At 37.7% G+C, this 21995-nt stretch overlaps 2 protein-coding genes across 3 annotated transcripts in view; one reads left to right on the top strand and one right to left on the bottom strand.

Annotated features, from left to right (window-relative positions):
• Positions 1-21881, bottom strand: part of LOC106650208 (beta-arrestin-1-like) — a 47450-nt gene extending 25569 nt beyond the window's left edge. The window contains exons 1-5 of one of the 2 annotated variants that reach the window (XM_014368119.2): positions 21863-21881; positions 8720-9077; positions 4650-4703; positions 3978-4113; positions 3652-3804 (exon numbers count right to left, since the gene is read on the bottom strand). In XM_014368119.2, the coding sequence (XP_014223605.1) occupies positions 3652-3804; positions 3978-4113; positions 4650-4703; positions 8720-8928 (552 nt within the window). In that variant the 5' untranslated portion in view covers positions 8929-9077; positions 21863-21881. Of the gene's footprint in view, positions 1-3651; positions 3805-3977; positions 4114-4649; positions 4704-8719; positions 9078-18473; positions 18899-21862 lie in introns of those variants that run through there. The other variant, XM_014368118.2, reaches the window with a different exon arrangement.
• LOC106650211 (14 kDa phosphohistidine phosphatase-like) overlaps positions 1-21995 on the top strand; it is a 58537-nt gene that overhangs the window by 26278 nt on the left and 10264 nt on the right. The window lies entirely within an intron of this gene.

The raw sequence follows: 21995 nt of genomic DNA on the forward strand, positions 1-21995 counted from the left end.
ACATGACAGTACAAGAAACAGAGAGCGAGCGTGGAAGAGAAATAGGGAGAGAGGGAGCAAGAGAAAGGAAGTATTTCTTGTCTTTTTGCGAACATACATCTTGATCCACGCTGGGGGTACATGTGCAGGTGTATCGGAGAAAGTTCATGAATTATTGAAGATACTACGCCTCTACCTCTTTCCTCTCGCTTCGGAACTTCCTTGGAGACTCGATTTGGTTCCCTCTCTTTCAGTCACGCATTGCCTCATATGTTTCTTTAAAGAAATGCAAAACTCGTTTTTTTTCTTCTCTCTCTCTCTCTTTGTCTCTCTCTGTTTCTCCCTCACTATTTTTTTTCGATGCGTTCTTGACACATATGCAGGGAACCGAACCGGTGCAGCGAATTCTACTAAATAAATTCGTTTCATTCTGGACCGATAACAGGCATATCGCAATACTTAAAGCGCGTATACGTAAGGTCAAGGTCAAGGTCGCGCTGCTCCTCGCAAGTTAACTTCGTACTTTGTGACGTCCAAAATAGAACGGCTTCTGTTTGTGCCTGAGTGCCAGACCCGCTCCCTCTCCCTCTGCATGCAAAGGATATGCATCGCAGTCGCCTGTAACTCGAAACCCGAATACACCTAAGCATATAAACGTACAAACAAATGGACGAGAGAGCTTTAGGACTTTGCTCAAAGTATCGTTGAGGCGCGCATCGTTGACCTTTGATGCCCAAGTCAAATGCGTTCGCGTCGAGAATTCAAGCGGACTGTTTGCGAGATCAGCTACTGTGTGCTCCGCGCGCGAGAGGAAGAGAGAGAGAGAGAGATATGTATATAGAACGGGAGGGAGTGACTGGGAGAATTAGAGGAAGAAGATGAAAGAGCCTCCAGGGCTTAGTTGCAGCAACGCGGTGACAATCCAGTGGGACATACGTGTATATATCTTAGTGTATGCATATGTGCGTATATAGTATGTGTGCGTCGAATCTCCGCTACTCGCTCATTTGTATTGTACGCAATCTTCCATGAATTTTCCGAGATATGTTTGTGTGTCTGTATATCTTTGCAATCGAGTGCAGTTGATGCGTTTGCATGCACAGCTTATATACGCCTCGAGGAAATGTTTCGAGTGTTACGCACGCGCTGGCTCGAAAATCGAAGGTCGGATTCGCGCGACTCGCCCGTGTAAAAAGCGTAGGTACCGACCAATGAAAAATATTTTATAATTAAATATTGCGCGTGCGAGAGGCGCTCAAAAGACCCGAGTCGCGCGTGTAATTCAATTCTTTCCCAATGGCTTTTTGTAAAAATGCTGCAGGTAATTAATTTTTTAATTGATTTTCATCCCTAGTCAGAGGAAAAGGATGTCGGGGGAAAAAATAGAAGAAAAAAGAAGGATTTCGCTGCGAGCTATGCTTTGGCGATGTAAACCCGCGCGGCGTGTTTCCTGTCCTAGAATACTAAAAACGTCGCGCATTCTAAATCCCTCGCACAAATCAATAATGGCAGCATTTATGTTTTTAGTCAAGTTTATATACATGATATTCGTATTCGTCGCAGGAATAATCTCGAGCTTTACGCTCGGATAGTTTCTCGCTTTGATCGGTTGCGCTTCTGCCAATGCGCGTATTGTTGATCATTTCGCAGCTGGCATGCGTATGATATACGTATAATGCCGCCGCGCGCTCTTTGTATGTACCTAGCCATGGAATGTTATTCAATAGCATCGGCAGAAAGCAATGCCTTACTCGCATTACCTTGTACAGATAACTGCGCATCCCAAGTTGTAGCTAAGATTTCGCGCGAGTCGAGCGAATCCAATGAAGTTCATGCACTCGCAATAAGTGTGCTACGGCTTGAATTAATTTTAGCTCCGTTATGCAACATTTCCAGAGAACAAAAAAGTCCATGCGTTTGAGAACAAAGTGAAAGGTAGGGAGGATATCGAATATTTATTGGAAAGCGAATTGACAATTGGTAAAAGCTCTCACTTATCTTTCGATCAATATAAACACGCCAAGGATCGAATATTGTGCAGCGAAGCTTATGTAATTCTCCGACATCGATGTGTATATACTACGTGTATTTCGTTAGGGCTTTGGGGAAATAGCTCGAAAGCGAATTATTTAATAGAAAATGTTTCCCTCGTAGCCTAGTTGCCGCGAATATATACACATATATATAGCATAAGTGCGTTCGACAGTTGATTTCCGATTATACTCGTGAACGGACGGAACTTTTCTAAGAGATAATCTGAGAATTTTCTTGTTTCTTTTTCCCTTCCTCTATATACATTTCATGAATAGCACCTGGGCGTGCAATGTATCAGCGCACGAGGTATACGACTAGCTTTAAGTTAAGCATATATGCATATGTATTGACAATTAATGGACTGGCAGTGCGATCGCTAGCGGAGCGTGTATTGACGCGCATCCCTTAAGCCCTGGTCAAATACTGCGCTGCAACTTTGCTCTTTCTCTCCAGCCTCAGTTGCATATACATATATAGAGTATGCCTCACACTGCACAGGCATATGTACCTATATATGTATAGGGACTGGCGCACATATACACGACTAACTTGTGACGGCATGATTGACTCAAAGAGCGCCTTTGAGTTTACGCCTAGACGCGCCAATCGCCCATGTGTACTACTACGTATACATAAAGTTGAGCTTGCTGATGCGTGTGCGCCGCGACGGCCCGCGCGCCTCCATCCACGCTACTGCACCGAATTGCTTATATTAACGTTAACACTATAATTAGGCACGAGCTTTTAATGGAGGCGCAATTTCCATGTGTATTTTGATTTGGCGTTCACACTCGCACACACACACACACACACATGCACGCACGTTATGTGCATACAGTTGGTCTTTGATGCTATGGGCTTATACTTAGTCGCGAGCGAGCACCGCCATGGCTCGCGAATATAATAGGCAAAGATCAAAGTTTTTCAACGCGACTCTTTACGTTGTGGGCTCGCAGAACGAAGCACGAGTGCGAGCAGATAGGAGCAGTTTCTCGTTAATCCGGCTCGGCTACGCGCCTCCTCGTAGTATATACTTATATGTAGCGTGGCCGTCGCAAGTTTTTTCACCACCGAGGAAGCTCAAACTACTTTTTCTTCAGTCTCTCGAAATTTCGCGAGCGCAAGTCTGTTGCAAAAATTATAATCCAAAGTTTCAGAGAGAATTTCAGCCTATTTTAAGCGTAAAACAGTATTTTTCTTAATGCATCGCGTGATGAATTATGCAGCCCGTCTTATTAGAATAAAAAGTATATTATATACGAGCTGCTTGAGTATTATAACGATAGGCTTTTCACGCCTTGTTCTGTTTTTTCTGTAACCGTGTGTAGGCTATGAATGTTGCGAAGATTAATGATTTTACAAATAAGACGCTGATAAATGGTGTTATCGTGCATTAGCTTCGATGGATCGATCATTTTTCCCCTATGCTTTTTTTTCAACAACAGTCCTCTCACTACAGTTAATTCTTCTAAAACTGACGATTCCTTGCAAATTTAAAATACATTTTTTCTAACAAGCTGAACACAATTTATTACACTTTTATTATCTGTAAATCGAATCAGAGGCTAATTAAATTTTAGACAGCTGAATATCAATGAAAATTACTACATCGTTATTTATCGCAACCAGCTAACTTACTTGGAACGCCGTCGTGGGCTCTTGACGATCCGACGAATAATAAGGTGGATAAAGTTGAGCCAGCGCCATTATAGCTTCGTTGAAAAATTTCAATCCCATCACTTCTTCGTCTTCTCGGCCGTAGCGGAAAGTCAGCGTCACTTGTCCGTAAACCTTGACATCACAATGAAAAGGTGTATTTTCATTTTAATCTTTTGTATCTCTCCATCTCTTTCTCTGACATTACGTAAACCCGATACATTTATAATAAAAATACAAACTTCAGGTTTTAAATGAGAAAAAGAATCCGAGTTGATAAGATATGGTGTGTTGTATTACTGTCGTACCTTTTTGTCTTGAAGAATTTCTGGATCAATTAAAAGAACTCCTTGAAGTTTATCGATTTTCCCGGCAGTGACAATGAGATCCCGATTGGCTAAATACAAGGTAAGCTTGCCGTTCTGCGATGACTTTTTAAAGGCCCTGTTTTTGAGGTTAATTAAAACTATATTACAGCCAGGTATAACATTATTTTCGCTTACACAGTGTGGCGTGAAATTGTATTATATTTTAACATTGTTCATTGGTAAAAGCAAGGGATGAATCGATAGTATCATAAAAGCATAAATTGCAGAATTTCAAAAATAATAACGAAAGTCCAAAAGAGTCTTGCGGGAAGGTTTAAGTGCGCGTCGAAACTCGTAATCAAAGGGTAGTTCATTATCGACTTTTTAGAGGGAAAACAATCTATTTGCTTGTCTTAATTGAGAAGATTTACAGATGAAGACTTTTTTATGCTTTGCTTTGACTTTAGTAAGTCATCATTCTTTGAAATTTTATCCTGAAAAGGGCATACTAAACTTTACTTATACATAATATATTAAACCAAGATCAACTTTAATTTTACGTTATTTGTTTGCAACTGTACGTTCACTGAAATTTACAACTATGGGAGTATAAATACAAGTATGGATGTTTACCAGTATGGATGTAAATATAACTTTAGGATGAATTCTTACCTTTGACTATAAATGTATCCAGTCTCGGGCTCACTTGGTCTTTTCATGCTTAGCCTTGAATAACAAAAAAAGTATGGTGTAAATTATTAGTGGGAGTTGTAGTTCTTGAAATTGAAATATTTAAGATAGTTTGAGAGAAACTTGAATTATAGATTATTAAATAAGCATTTAAAATATCTTGATAGTTAAAAATTTAACTTTTTTTTCTTAATAAAAAGAATTATAACATTTGCTATTTCGATTTCTGAGTCGGTAATAAGTATCAAGGAAAGTCATTACAAAGTTAATTCCAAGACGTTATTGACAGTTCGCAACCTAACTTTATTTTTTATCTCACTTCTTAGGTTGTTATAAAATGCAAAGGTGAAAAAATTGAAAGAAAAAAAAATAACACGTGCAAGTTCTGGTCTACGAAGTTCAATTAGAAGGAATGAAAGTTCAGCATTGTGCGATACCTGTATATTATTTTGCTCGAGAGAGGGTCGAAGGTCGATTCACAACTTGTTGGGTATTTTTTTACACTAAGGATGTTGTAGGGTTGGACAGTTATATATGCGTGTTTATAAATATTCTTCGTGGGCCCATAATGATGCTAATTTGCTTCATTATAAGTTATAGCTATATTTCACTTTTTTAAAATTCTCCTATAATTTTATTTAGTTTTGTGTTTTCCAATCAATTTAATGTTACGTAAAGTTTTTTAAATTACTCTTGAACTTTTGCATAGTAAGGAAACGTCTTTTGTGCAAATTTGGCACTCTGTAGTCATGTTATCGTGGAAGCTGATTCTCTATTTTGACAAGCAAATTTGTTGTGTGGCTAAATTGGATAAACGTGAAATTTATTTTTCGAATAAAAATAACTTCATTTTCTAGACAGTAATTAATCCAAATGATTACTCTGAAATTGGTTGATTATCTGAAAATTTTATTTCACACACATAAATTCATCGACTTGAATTTTTTAAAGATTTAATATTTTTTCTCCCGTATTATCAATTAAGAGCATTACTGATGAACTTATTTAACGTTACCTTCAATATTTTGATTTTTTTTTGCGCATTGACATGACTTTTTTTCAAATTCAACTAGGTTATAGTTTAATCCCTATATGTATTAGTATTCGTGGACTTGAATATTTTTTCGTTGAGGTCAAAATTACGCAAATCCATTAAAGTAAATGATACCTTCGAGCTAATTAGCATCAATGACTTTGGAAAGCTTAACGAGTCGCGGCATTAATAAATTAGCGGCATTTTATCTAGAGAATGCAACGCTGGTCAAAAGCTTTGTCATTATTACCCGCACTTACATTAACGTCGTATACGGCAGCGAGAAAATTGCAGTACAAGCCATTGACTGGGCCGACCAGGCCAGTTGTCGGCCGTTCGCGCAATGCTTCCACACACTCACTCGCGTATACAGTATTTCGTCAAAATTATACGGCATGTCGCGCAACTTATCAAGATCAGCACTGAAACTTTTCATTAAGTTCTCATTCTTGAGCCAGTACGTGTGCTGTATGTACGTATATATTTATATATTGCCGCGCTGGCAATGGCGGTATAGCTAAGTCACGCAAGGAAAGATCTTCCCGGAGATAAGGCAGGCGAGTGCAGTACGCCGCTGAATTTTGCACTGTGCCCATGAATATTCCTTGTGTGCGCGTCTAGCGGGGTGTACGGAGCTATGTATGCAGCGATGCACGTCGAGTTTGCGTTGCAGAAAGGAAAAATCGATTATACGTAATACGTGTAGAGTGTATTTAGCGATTCCAGCGTGTATATACATGATGCACAGGATCTCTCGAGGTCGCACTACGTGGGCTAGATGAGACGTGAAAGTTATACTCGCGATCGCTATAGGTGTCTACGTTTTTTTTCCCTTCCAGAGGAATGCAAGTGGTATTGAGAAGTCGGGTTAACTCTGCCGGGCAATTGTTTCAAAAATCAACTACTGGATTGGAAAAAAGTCGAATGAAAGTGTTACTCAAATATAACGTCGTTTCGAATCAGGAAATGCGTTGCTTCGCGTGCAAATATTTGAATGTATTGTGAATGTATTGACATTTTTTACTGAAACCTAACAAATCAAAATGCACGTCAAGTTATATGTAGACGATCGATTCTAAAATGATTCTTATAATGCCTTCAACTTTTGTTCAATACTAAAATTGAAAAAAATCGGACTCTCACTAAATTCTTTTATTTATTCGAAGAATGTTTTATAAGGTTTTGGAATTTTAATGAATACAAATTGAATAAATCAAATATGTTTTGACAAAATATTACTGAGACTAAATAGAAAGTATAAATTTTTGTTAATTTCACATTTTTTAACTGAATGAAAGTATCATTAGTGGATTACTATATGTTCACTGTTACATTTGGCAAAATACAGTGCACCAAACTACCAAGGAAAATTCAAGTCCACATAAGGAAATAAAGATGTAGAAAATAACTATAGTTTCTTGGAAGATCTCTGTAGGTATAATCCAGTGTGCTCTGGCTCGGGGGTTATATAATGTCATGAAATTACATGGTGACTTCCGTCGAACGTACTTAACAAATTAAACTGTAAGATGAGGCAGCATGGCTTGATTTTAATCAACTGTATGAAGAAGCGACTGCACAAAAGTCGTTTTATTATGCACGTATCTACGTGACCTTTTTTGTACAATCGTCAAAAGCAAATATTCCATTCATTCAGTGGGGTATTCACGCGCGCGTCTGTACAATGAAAATTGATCATTTACTTTTCAAGCTCGATACTTTCGACCGAGATTCAGAAGACGTATACTTAAATTCAAGACAAATTATGATTCATTTCTTTTATCGAGCCACGAGTGTAAAAACAACTCGACGTGGCTCACTATAAATCTCAATTTCGCGGCCTGCCTGCCAGGCGCGCTTATATGAAACTAAAAAGCTTCAACTGTCGTACAGCGTAACAGAGGAGCACGCACAGATTAAACGAGCGATTCGAGCGCTCTTTGTAATTTCTTCGAACCGCATACACAGACCGCAGGAGTTAAACTGCTAATCTCGGGAGGAAAAAATCAATATCGATCACTTGAGCTGCTCTTAAAAGCAGCAGCCGCAAAGGCATCGACGATCACCGTCGCCATTGCGTGTGCAGTGTCTCTTTCCGCGTGTTTGTCGTTATACGGGCCTGCGCACTCGCTTTATAATTGAGCTTTATATACGCATTCGCTTGGCAGCGCAAATCTTCATAATCGCCTTACATGGCTCGAACGCGAGAATTGCCGCGTTAAAATTTAGAGCGCGTGCCGCACACGTTTTATTATGTATAATGTATATACATAATATACACATACATACATTTGTAATGAAATCTGCAGTAGGCCGGTAGCCGCGGGTAAGACGCTCAAAGGTTCCGTCGATGATTTATCATCACCTTGCGCCGTGCCCGCGCAGCACCAGAATATTACGTACGCAGTGCGGCCGCGATGAATATAGAATAATAAAGATCTTTGCAGATGGTCGCCTCGTTTGCCTCGCTCCGCGCACATGATATATGTATTGTTTCGAGCTGCCACGAGGCCAGAATAGCAGGGGGAGGGCTCTTTCTCTCTCTTACTTATCTCCAAGTCGCTGGTACGCGCGCTATACTTCCAGCGCTGTTATCGCATCACGAGAATAAACCTCGTATACTGTACTACCCTCGGCCAGTGCTCGCACTATACTAGACACTCTACGGCCAAATCGATATCCAGGATTGCTCGTGTATATCTATAAACAAAGTCACCTAATAATTTTACTGAATATATATATGTGCGCGACTTTAGTGATTAAGCAAGTTCGAAACCGTCTTGAAATTTACTATGCCTTACCGGTTCTATTGAATGGGATGCTTATTTCGCATTTAGTTCCATGCACGAATTCAGAGAGAAACAGAAAAGTTCATAAGAGCATAAAGCACTTCCTCAGTTTTATTACTTTATATTTAAACTAAGACAGTTTTTGTTTTATATTTTAAAGGAACTATATGATATTATATAAATTGGCGAATTTTGAAAAACAAATTTAATTATTGTGAAAATACACATACCTATCTGAGGCAGATGATGTTTGCATGCCTTTTTTGCATAAAAAGCCACCACTGCTATTTTTCCTGCTGACCGCAGATCTGTTGGGTGTCGAAGTTGCAGTGGCCGACGAACAAGTTACGGAACTGGTGTTAGGCGGACCAACTTCTATTACCGATTTATCCGATGATTCGTCCATTTGACGCTGCTGCTGACTTGTTTTATCGGTCATCTTGTCTGTGTATCTCAATTTTCACGTACTCGTATATGGACGTAAAGAGGAGGTGGGTAGGTGGGAGGGATCACCTCGCTGCTGTTTTAATGAATTCTTCACGATGACTTTTATGGCTACGATGTCGCTGTGGCAGCCCCGCGACGTAGCTATAAACATGAAACATGCGCGTTATATGTTAGCCGTTGTATATCAAACTTGTTCGACCTGTAAAAAGTTGTAATTTATATCTTTGAATTTTTTATCGTTATACCTAGATTTGAGAAAACTCGTCTGCGAGGGAAACAATTTTCATTTGGCATTAATGATTTTTTCTCTTCCCCCCCCCCCCTCCCCGTCTCTTGTTTTACTCTGTATAATACGCATATGCAAAAGAGAAATAAAGTAAATAGGAGTTCTGTAAAGAAAAAGCTAACAGCATTATACACTGTAAGTTTCGCGGTAAACAGGTAATTTTTGTAAAACTTTTACTCAGTCAAGTTTTTTTGCCGTTGAAACTTAATGCGCTTTTCACATCGAATCTTCTTTTTGCTCTGGTTAACTTTTTCTTTTTGTTAAAATTACGAAAATATATCGTCGCGAATTATTATTAGATTTTTACAGCTTATGCTTGTAATAAGAAAATGATATTATTCTAGAGTCTAAAAAAAAAAAAAAAAAATAATAGCGCAATAAAGTAATGCACATGATAGTATTATTTATGGAATTTAAATGTCAAAAATTTACACTCGCTTCAAGTAGTCGTATAGTGAAGAGTAAAGAATGCAGTAAATATGAAATTGTATACGACCGGTAGAAAAAACTGAATACGTTTGCGCTAGCGAGTATGCACTTATATTCCATTGCGTTTCGTATCCTAAAAAAGAACAATAGAAAAAAAATTCATACTTTTTTCCTTTATTCGCTTGAATTTTATAGTTTAATGAAAAAAATTGTTAATAAGAATATCGTACGTGCATTTTGTATCATATACTCTTGTTGCTGTACGAGAACGATTAATTGATTTCATGATAAATCATTGTTATGACTATAAAGGCACTACATGCGTGTAGCGCGGATTTTTCCTCTCCATATTTTTCTGAGACATGCCGTGTGCGTGGTGAGAGAGTCGAAGAAGCGCAAATAATTCTCCAATTTATTTTACTTTAACGTGAAAAGTTGCTGTTTATCCCGGAACCCTTCGTGTTTCCTCACTCGGTCTCTCTTTCTCTCTCACTCCATTTCAATTGTGCTCTTGACAGTTATAATTAATTGCTTTCATTTATACATATGACGCCGAGGCTCCGAACATTTCTACTGACCTGAGACGCATAAAAACAACATAATGTACACTATATACTTTGAGAACAGCTGCGTCTGTAGGACACAAAAAAAAGGCATACAAAAAAAGGGGAAAGAGAAAAATGAAAAGAAGCAGAACTTTAGCATATTTCTCATTGTTCGGAAAGTAGTACCGGCAAAATGCGAGAACATCGGTATTATAAGTTCACTTGCGCTAATGAAGTAAAAGTGTATAAAAGGAAAAAAAGATGTTCATGGTAAAAAATTCAGAGGCTGCTTCATGGTTGTATGAAAAAAGTGAGAGAGGTAAAAAGAGAGAGAGAGAAAGCGAGATAGAGAGTAAGGGAGGCAGAGAGAAAGAGAAATAAAAAGGAAAAGTGTACATAGGAACAGGATGAAAAAAGCTTTCTTTCCTGACATCGCGCACCATTGTATATCTATGTATACGCATATATACTTGCGCTATGTGCTTACGCATTCTTCGTCGAGCTATTTTTCGACCATACAATTTTCTGCCTTTACGTATACAGTGATTTCTTTCGTCGACCCTCCATCGCTCTTTACACCACTTGGACGCACTAACCCATACACATACAACTGGTATGATGTGTATTTGTGACAATACGAACGTACTCAACTCACGTGACACAAAAATAAACACGTGTGCTTTAGTGTCGGCACTCTTTGTCAGAAGCATATACTATGCGTGCATAGTAGGCCAGATTCTTGGAAAATTAAAAGAGCTTTCGATTTTCGAAGATGTCACTTTTGCTGATTGAAAGGCAGACGCGGCTCTTGGCAAATCACAGGGGCTGCTTTGATTTTGTTAATGCAACACAGGGAGTCATTAAAATCTTCTGCGGTCTCTCTTGGATGTTAATTATTCTCTTTTTCTGTGACTTTTTTTCGAAAAGAACAACGGGACCGAGTAGTCTGGTTACGAATTACCCATGAGCATGTGTGGGCGTCTGTCGGCGACGTGTACATGTATATATTGTATATATAAATGTATACACGTAACGATGATGACGGCGCTCGTCACAAAAGACCATTAAAAAACAAAGGAACGAGAGGATTCTCGACAATTTTACGCCTGCAGTCGTATAAAACCATTAGTGCCGCTCGTTCTCGTATTTTTCTCTAACTGTATAATAGTGGGAAAAGCCACTGATTTTAACATATTTTTGACCGTATATAGATGTTTAGTCCTTTGAAAATGTTCTTATGGTTCTTTTTTTCCATTGCCTCATTATAAAATAATGAATTTTTCATTCCAGCGCGCGAGGACAGTTCATTCAAAAGTTTACGGATATCTTTTTTCGACATAATTTAAGTTCAACAACAACAAAAAAAACACACAAACAAATGTAACATATGAATTTTATTTTTTTTGTCGGTAAAAAGGTTCAGAGTGAACACGTAAAAGATAATACTTTTTACAATTATGTCATTCAATTTGAACTTTGAACTGAGAACATGACTGGAAGGTTGAAATTAATTAAATTCGGGAAAAGTAAAGAATTAAAATTTGCGGTAAAAATCCAAATTTTTTAAATGTCAAAATACGAAAATGAATGTTGAAACTCTTTAAATACTATTGGGCTTACTCCTAGCGATTATATTCTCCTCGAAAAAATTGCTCCATTTAGATTAATCGAAGAATAATATAGCGACAATAATCCACTCTTTATAGTTTTTTATTCCTTACAAATGTTTTGGTTTTATGATTCGTATGATTTTTCTTTTATATAATATATATGTATATTAGATTGTATTAAACACGCGATGTATAATACACTTACATTTAGTTGTGCGAACCAAAAGCCTTAAACAGTGCACAGCATAGCTTCCGTGATTTTCATCACGTATACACTTTTTCATACTCTTATAATAATGAGTATTAAACTTTTTTACTCTCTGACCACCGCCATAAATCGTACTTTGTGGCCGGGACCAATCGAGCTTGTGCATTTTTTTAAGGCTCCTTTATTTGTTTTACATATAACCTAGAGTATATAGGCACAAAGGGGTACACAGACACGCGCGTGCAGTTCAAAGATGGACCACAATCCGAAGAGTGCATTGCGTTGCGAGGCATGCTTTTTCGAAAAATCAATACTCTGGCGGATTATTTAGTATAGCTACGTATGGACGCGGGGGTACGCCATCGGTTTCGCAAGTTTTTTTGCGCCTTCAATCTTGGCCGTAACGTGTGTCAAAGCTATGGGGATTTGAGAGTCGCAGAAAGCGACGGGGTAAAATTGTGGGCGAAAAACTTTTTTCCCGAGACTTTAGACACGCGCGCGACTTTATTTTCATCGGACGGTAATTTTTTTCCTAGCACGATTCCTCCCACGAGAGGATTTGACTTTCGATTGTAGCGAAGAAAGAAAAACTAGAGATTGCTCCAGTTTTAGTGGTGCTACGGTACTCGCGTAAAGAGATTAGAAAATACAAGCTTCGAATGAGCCTTGTTACCAGCGGATTATTAGTCCCGCGCAGAGCAAATATTTTTACTGTAGCCAACGACTCGTGATTTCGTCGAGAATAGGGTAAAATAGAATTTCGCTTCTCTCGCGTTCCGCTGTGTGCACGCGTATACGTTTGATTACTTTCGCCTTGATAAAGCTCGGCGAGAGAACATTTTGCCGCGCACAGACCCGAGATCTTTTATCAGCTATCACAATCTTAACATATGGCGTTTCGTTTGCCCATCTGCATTCATGCGTGCACTCAAAGAATCTTTCGCTACGTACGTTTCTCATTTCGACTGAAATTGAAAACCGAGTATTTAACGTGCGGGTCGCTTTTGTACACGTGCGCGCGAGCAGGTAAATCATTTTACGGCCGTGAGCAAGTAATTTCTAGTTACACTGTATAATGCTCATCGCTGGAAACTTTTCAACTTCTCTTTCTCTCGTTCGCTCTCGTCACAGTGCACAGATAACAAGTGTAATTTATTTTATTTTTTCGTTTCGTTTGTTTTTTGTACTATCTCGTTTTTCGCGCAACTTTCTATTGCACATAAATACAAGACGAACAGAGAGAGAAGAGCGACAAGAGGTAAGAAGTGAGGGAGCTTACTCTGTTATTAGGACCAATGGTCCTCGCCGTCGTTGTCGTAGTCGTTTTTTGTTACGTTGTTGTCACGCGCGAAACGCTCGAGACCATCTAATGCCTTTTTACGATTTTTCAGAATGTGCTTTCCGAGCGTTTGTTTCCTCGTTTTCCTTTGCTTCTCTTTTTCGTTCGGAGTTTCATTTTGTTTTTTCGTTCATCTTTATGAATAACAGTTCATTATTGTGTCCTCCTTCATTGCAGTTATTACAATGGAAATTTGTGAAAACGATTTTACAAGGGCTTTTTTGAAGTTCCAATAAACTCGTTTGGTCTCTTTTTATCGAGCTTTTATCGAGAGACCTACAAAAGTGACAAATTCCAAAGTGATTGAAGAATGTTTTAATCCAACCATGCTCTCATCCCGTATGAAAAAATCAAACTTCAGATAAAAACTGTTGTCTATTATTCGCCCTGCGTAAACAACCAGTCGACAATTTTGACAAGCCCGTATTTTGTTTTCATTAAATTTTCGAGAAATAATTGAACGATAACATTTATCTAACGAAGAGTCCACTAAAAAAAGGAAAAATATCATTGCTAATCAATGTTCCTATACGCACAACGCGAAAGTACACATGGATGCTTTCGAATGAAAACTGAAATCAATTTTATTCGAACGCAGTCGCAACTTTCAGCGATACCAATATTTAGATGGTGATACTAATTCATTCGACTGTTAAGTTAACTAATGAGCATTTAGAGCCGTATTAATATTTTTTTTCGTTTCAAGTTGATTACCAAAATAAAAAAAATAAAAAAAAATTAATCAAGCGTTGAAATGTTAATTAATTGCTTGCACACTCTCATACAAAAGGGAAGTCAGGTGAAAATTTTTAAAGATCGTACCCACTGCATTCGGAAATTTAATTATGAATGATAATCCATATGAATGAATTCCATACCTATGTGAGGCAGGTATTTTTGAAAAGTTTTCAGGACGCGCGATGATATACACTAAACTCCATCAAGCGAGGAGCAGCATCAGCAGCCCGGCCGTGTAATATTAGACGCGCGCAAGCGTGCGCGAATGAATTTTTTAAAAAGTTGGCGTCTACATAATGCAGCACCGAATAGGAGGTGTACGAGATGCACATATTTATATACAATATACACGTGAAAAGCTCACACACTTGCGCGCGTACGCGTTATGTAATACAGCAGGAACGTCAGAGGAGTGCGCGACTGAGCTTGCGATATTGAAAGTTTCTCTATTTTCGCTATGTAGAGAGAGAGAGAGCGAGAAAGAGAGCTATAGAACTCTAAAACAAGAAAACAAACTAATGTTCGCTCGGATTCGTAAGCTCCAAATGATAAATGAGCTTTTGTATACGTATATACAGGATTATGTACATGGAGATATTGTCACGACCCATATATAGCTGTGCTGCAGCGAGGGTACTCGCGCACGCCAGTGCATTAGCTAAAGATTTTTTCGCGTGCCAAATAGAGAGAAAGTACGACGATCTAATATAACATAAAAGAGACTTTTTCATCCACAAATCTGCTGGCTGCTATGGTATATAGAAAAACTTGCTTCATTTTTCATGATTTTGCAATGTTTATGCGACAGCGCGCGCAGCCGGTCCGCAAGCTGAATCTAAAGAACAAAGTTATACCTTGCCACGAGTAGCAGCAGCAGCAGCAGCAGCAGCAGCACAAAATGCATGTATATGCGCGCAAGTATATATAAATACGTGGCACGAGCAAACTCTAGCTTATACTTTCCACGAAAGTTGGCGCGCGAATGAATTTACGCGCTAACCTTTACGCTGTCACGGACTTTCTCTTTCGACTGACCGCAAGAACTTGTGGCTCGATTTTCGGCGACTTTATACAGTTAATATAGTATATGCATGAAAGCCCAGTGGCTCGAAGCACATAGCCCGCCGCTCGGTAATTCATAATATATCAACGCGCGGCGAGCTAAGAAAATGTTCTGCTACGCGTGATCGATTACTCGTAGCTCGTCGCGGAGTGAGATATTTACTAAATAGTTTATACATCGTTTAACTTTGCTGATGCTGGTCTTGGGTTTAAATTTATCGCGCGTACGAGTTTTGTGTAACCGCAATGCTCGATGATACTAACGATAAAATGAATGGCATTTAAACGACCTTGAGTTTCTTTAGAAAAATTGCGAAAAATAATTATACAAATGAATTTGCGTAAAATAATTTATTTTATACGTCCGAGCAATACGTTCGAGTAGTTTGGAAAGCATGAAAATTGATATATAGATATATTGAGTGACGGTATTAATTGCTTTGACGGTAGGTATTTCATAAACCGTTCATTTATGCTTCGCATCGAAATGAAAATTTAACCGAATTATAATTATCCGACTTTCGTTGTTCACGTTCAAACTTGGATAAAACTACCGAAACTGCTTTAAAAAGCAATGAAAAATAGGAAAACCTTTTTTTAGGTGAATCGCCGAGAAATCATTTTTAAAATAAAAATTCAGCGTCTTCGACGAGAAAAAAAGAAGTGTAAAGATGATACTATGCAAGAATTTCTTTACGCTCTTAACGCTTCAAGTATTGTATAGAATATGGAAGCAAATTGTTCATCCTTTGAATTTTTCATCTCATTATATTCTCGCTTAACGATTGCATTATCACCCGATACGTAATTCAGCGATGTGGTATTCTCTTCATTTTTTTTAATTTCCTCTTTGTCTGCACTTTTTCGTCGTACACCACGAAATGAAAACTAATTTGCATATTTTTAATACTTCTCGTTTTAAAAGAGATAACTATATGCGATTACGCCATCGGTGGACACACGGTACGATGCTATACTTCTCGAGCGGTGCTATTTTTTTTTAGCCTGGCTTTTCGGGGGCACGATTTGTTTGACGAAATATATAACAAGATGAAAAAAGTAAAGCGCAGTGCTGAAGAGAATAAAAAAAGGACGTATGAGAGTCATCGAGAGAAATGCCTTGTTTATGTGTTCATATAAGATTGGTTTTTTACGAGCAGTGCGGGTAAAAAAGGAAGCCTTTGACGATTGAGTTATTATATTATGTGAATACACAAGAGCGGCGCAGGGACGTAGGAGAGTTGGTGGAGAGCGTGAAAAGCTTAAGAGCAAGTATTTGGACGCTGTGAATTATGTGATGCTTGCAGGTGAGCCGCATTTACACATAAATATAAACATGTACCAGGGTCCTTTTTTTCTTATATTCGTATTTCGTTTAGAGTGAATTTAAAAAAAAACTTTTCGAAAATATTCTACGACACCAAAAAAATTTGACACGATATTAAATAATAAAGTTTGTAAAAAATTGTCCTTTTTACTGCTTTCCAGCAAAATGCTCTAGTTCGCGATAAGCTACAATAAACAAATTAAAGCAAAAAGTAGAGAGTGCATATAAGAAGACTAGAAAAAAAATAGGAGCGAGTGTTTTGAGGAAAAAACTTTGTCGCATGCAGAGTGGAGGGAGAAAAGAGATAAAGTTTATAATTTATCTATGTCTAAACAACAATGTACCCATGCAAATGAGGTAAAATACAGTATACGATACTCTGTTGCGCTTGGAAAAATTGTCAAACTGTATGGAGCGGGAGTTTCAAAATTCGCTTATTTCATTTTAAAAATAGATTAATCATTGTTCAACTATTTGGAACGAGAAAATTAAATCATGAAAATTGTTATTTTTAACTTTATTGCATTACCCTCGTTAACCAAGAAATTTTCAGTTATTATTTTCAACGAATTTATGACTTATAATATGCGAAGAGCGACAGTTGAAAATATTTAATTTAATAATACAAATCAATGCGCAATTTGGAGGGAAAGTGACATATTGTTATAGCATCTGAATTTTGATGTTTGTTTTGAAAAAATACGTAGATCAATTCTCGATCCGGTGTCGAAGGACCTCTCAAGCGATATTTTCAGCTAAACTTTATAAGCCAAGAGTAGTAAAAAGAAAGAAGTAAGCAAGTTTTTTGTGTCTTTTCTCGGCACACGACTCTTTATCTAACAAAAGAGAGCTCAACATTTTCAAGTACGCAAATTCAACTTGTGACAAAGTAAGCCCCTACCCCCTTTCTCGTTTTCCTTATCTGGCATGCGTTAACGTTGTAAGGACTCGCTCTCGTAGAAAGGAAAGAAAGAGAGACAGAGACGGAAATGCGAGCGTTAGAAAGTATGAAGCGAAATTGTCAACTCGAAGGCTCGAAGCGGTGCGGCACGAAAAGAGCAGTTTTTATTTTATGAAAGTATTCTCGAGGTTATCTCTCTCGAGCTTCTCCTCTTGAGATCGTCGCAAATACACGCACACACGTGTACGCGCTCACTATATATACATAGCAAGACCACAAGAAGGTTATTTGGCCAACGGCTGACACTTAACGCTTAAGGATGATTATGTATATTACTCATATAACTGCGCTTTGTGCGCCAAATCGCTCCAGAGAGTCGACGATTTGCAAAATAATTTCATAAATTTGTCGGACTCAAGATAGAAAGCTCTTGACAATGTTTCGAGAGCCGTTTATTGAGAAAATTCGAGTTTAAGTACCCAAGTATAAGATCGCAAAACGCGCAACTCTGTGTCGGTTGAGCGAAATTGCGACTAGTTCGTTGATAAATTGAACTTTTATCGAATTTTTGATAATAATGCCATTACGCGATACAAGTAATATTTAGACTGCTGTGCTCTGCCTCTTCGAACTTTTTATGACAGATGTGTTATTATAGATTAGCATTTTTATTGAGAGAATATCAAGCAATATTTTCTATGAACGACTGGCTTATAAATTTTTTATCATCTATTTAAAGCCGGCATATGCTTTATGATTGTGTTGATGAAATTACATGCTTATGTACACATGAACGTTCCGTTTGCACGTAAATAAACGGAATATCATTCATTTTTATTTTCAATCTTTATCGAAATAATTTTTATTTGGTTTTCACCCTTCTAAATTTTAATAGAACAAATAGAATCTTGAAAATTTTGAAATTTTCTGATTTGATTAAATTTTCAGTTATTGTCTAAGTCAAATAAATTTCATGCATTAATTTTTAATCCATTTTTCAAATAATCATGGGAAGTTAAAAGAAGGGCAATTTTGAAACATTCCAAGAGTAATAAACTCGAGAGAAATTTGTTTTAATCAAAGGGAAATTACCTGTATGAGTACAATCGAAATTTTATCATCCTACGTGCTTTACTTCATCCCTGACTAATGTCGTCCTTACACTGCACAGAGATATGCATTACATTAATATAAATTTTCCAACTCGTTCTTTCTATCGGAGGCAAGCGATTGTCTTGTGTGCTATTGAAAAATCGTTAAAGGCGAAACTGCGAAGCTGAACATTCGATTACAATCTCGCGCACTTAGCCATCGGCGATAAAATACAAATACATATAGATATATATTGGAATAATAATCGCCGAGTCTGCTCACAGAGGGACGTATATAAGAGCTAGAGAGAGAGAAGCAACAGTTGCGCACCGCACGCCACTTATAGAATATTGCGCACAGCACAGAGCACGTAGCACAGAGCACTGCGAGTGATAAAGGTCTACGATCGGCCAGGCGACCGTCGACTCTCGCGGCTAGCCGTGAACTGAACTCTCTCGGCGCCTCTCTTCCTTCTCACTCGCAGTGCCGTGCACACGCTTGGATATAGGTATAACGCGAGCGCGCCGTACCTAAAGCAGCGCGCAACTCGCTCGCGCTAAACCCTCCACGAGCTTGTAGCACGTTTCCAGTCGGCGATTTGCATGTACCCCGAGCGCAGCGCGCACTCTAGTCTTGTAATACACTTGCACGGGCGAAGCCAACGTCCCGAAGAAGCTTAGAATAATTTTCTGCCTCGCGAGCTTTTTTTTCACAATGCTTCGTGGCGCGCAGTTCCCAACGATCGCTGAAAGTAAACGCATAAAAATCGAGCGCTTCTCGCTCCCTCATAATATATATACGCTTAGATAAGAAACTGGCAACGCCGAATGCCATCGGAATACTTACACGCAAAAATGCGCACACGTTCGCAAAATATTTTCATACTACATGTGTTATGTACCCTCTCGCGTCTCTTATAGATATACTGCGATTGGATTATTCGAGTTATGCCGAGTATTTTGATACCGGAAAACATCCGGATGGCTCGAGCGCGGAGAGCTATGAGCGTAAAAAATCGCAACACGCTTCATACCTAATACGAAACGAAAAGCTCGCGCGAGTTGATACTCGATAAATTTTATATCGATGCACTAAACAGTCGTATGTAGCCCGCGTGTATATATGCCGCACTACTACTGCCTCGCAGCTCGACTAATCGTGTGCAAGCTGACGCAAATCATAATTCGCCTTATCGACTGTACGCGGCGCGAGTACAGCTCCGCAGCGGCATGTAGCCTCGAACGAGTGTTAATTAGAAATCGCCTATGCAATTATCGCGCTCGTTACTTCCAACGTAATTATATTCTTTCGAATGTACGCTCTGGCGAACGACGACTGCGTACGCGTGTATATGAGACTGTGCGCGAAAGGTCTAATTTCATTATACGCGCGCGCCTGTGTACAGTGTTCCTGGCGGCGTGTGTTTAGTTATATACGCGCGCGTGCAAAGAAAGTTCCAACCCCGCGTCGCCGCTTGGTATGTAAAATTTTATGATTAAGCTAAGTTAACGTGGCTAAACTTTTCCGACAACTTTTCACGCAGTCGAGCTTACATGATTGAATGCACGTTTATGAAGATTGCAGGCTGACTTGACGGCAAGAGTTTCATCTTTTTGTCCCGACCAAGTCTGCTTCTGCTGCTCTGTTCTGCTTGAACACATAAAAAGCCATAATGAAAATGTTTACGCACATCTTTCTCCAAGATCAAACTTTTTAACGCGGTCAATCACAATTCTTTTTCTTAAATTGAAGTTTTTGAATTTTTGAGTTTAAAATATTCACTAGTCTTCATATTGTTCGCTTTTCAAATTGTATTTAAACGTAAAGTTAACGATTTTTGGATAGGTTTTTCATGATGCTAAATATTTCTTTGAACGATCGCATATTATTTTTGTAGCATAAAATTTTTTTTAAAGACCTATTTGAAAACTTTAATCTTTATGCTAACCTCAGTTGTTAATATTACCATCAATAGGCTTGCTGCTATCATGAGTAAAACTATTTTATTACTTAGATCGTAATGAAATAAGATTATAACGATACTACTCATTCAACTTTCTTTTTAAAATCTTCGTTTTATTAGATAAGTTATTTATACACTATTACAAATATTTATATCAAGATTATCTTGAAAAATATATAAATAGTATAGAACTTGGTATCTTTTTGTACAACAACTACTTCGTGCAACCCGTTTAAAATCAATAAACATTTGAAACAAGCTGAACGATTTGTGTGAGTGAAAAAAAACCACCCAAATGTTCCGATAATTCCAGTAAAAATGAGGACTTTCAATAAAGTTATGAATTATTATTTTATATTCTGATTTAAAAAATATGGATGCGTTCCTCTGAAGTTCAAATTTTTTGATTTATCATTATTTTTTCTATGTATCGAAAAAATAAAGGTTTTAAAAAATTTTAGCCTTTGTTATTAATGGCATATTATCCCATGCATAATCATTTTATGAATTTTCAGTAAGTAGTTCATGCGTAGGTCAGTTTACTATCTATTTGGTAGTTATGCAGTAATATGTAGAAAATTAATTTTTTTTTGACGGATTAAGTTATTTTGTTAATTTATGCACCATGTGAAAGATGCTAAAAAGTTCTTACACATAATCCATAAAGCAAAGTGAAAAATTGGCTGATCTTGCCGTGGAATTTCAATGACACTCAAGAAGCACTGGTAGTTAATGTTCGTTTGACGAGAGTTTTAGAACTTTGTAAGAGGTATACATGAATACTGTTACTCGAGCAATGGATCACATATGTACTTTTAATTTTTTTTGAGTTACACTTCAAGTTAAATGAGATGATATGTTTTCTCTATCAAATTTTTATTTAATATTCTTGAAATAATTTTAGTTTGTGCACTATAGAAACACAATTTTTTTAGTAATAAGTTGAAGTAATAAAAAATACAATATACCTAATGTCACGTAGTAAAAGTACAGTATTTATGTATTTTACATTTTTCATCGTAATTGCATGCGTTGGAAATTTTTCTGAGAAAAGAAGAAAAATGAACCTCGCTACTGCAATTTTTTCTTTTTTTCTCGTTACAAATGTACAAAGAGCGAGATCTCAAGCTACTGATAATGATATTGACTCGTCGATCATCGTTTTTGCAGGCATTGTCAAATGGAAAAATGCATTTATCACTTGGAGCTGCACAAGTTTTCATGGAGAATAATTAAGGAAATAAAAATTATGATGGGAGATGCGTCAAAGATTAAGCATTGATTTTATAAAAAGACTTAGATGGTGTAAATTTTATTTTCATAGTCTGCAATTGCCTTAGAACTTTTAAAAATAAATTTATCAAAACTGCACATTCATATCGATTCAAGGCTAAATTACATTCTAATCGTTGAAAAGTTAAATTACCTGAACAATACTAATTGAGCTTTACCCATGTTACTTTCGATACTTTTGTCCCTGTCTTCCCGATGCACTAGATTGCTCACATGTATGCAAAATGACACATACATCTATGCAGGAAGCGTGGCTAAAGTCCAAG

This window comes from Trichogramma pretiosum, unplaced genomic scaffold (assembly GCF_000599845.2).
Source record: "Trichogramma pretiosum strain Unisexual culture from Peru unplaced genomic scaffold, Tpre_2.0 scaffold15, whole genome shotgun sequence".
NCBI classification, from domain to species: Eukaryota; Metazoa; Arthropoda; class Insecta; order Hymenoptera; family Trichogrammatidae; genus Trichogramma; species Trichogramma pretiosum.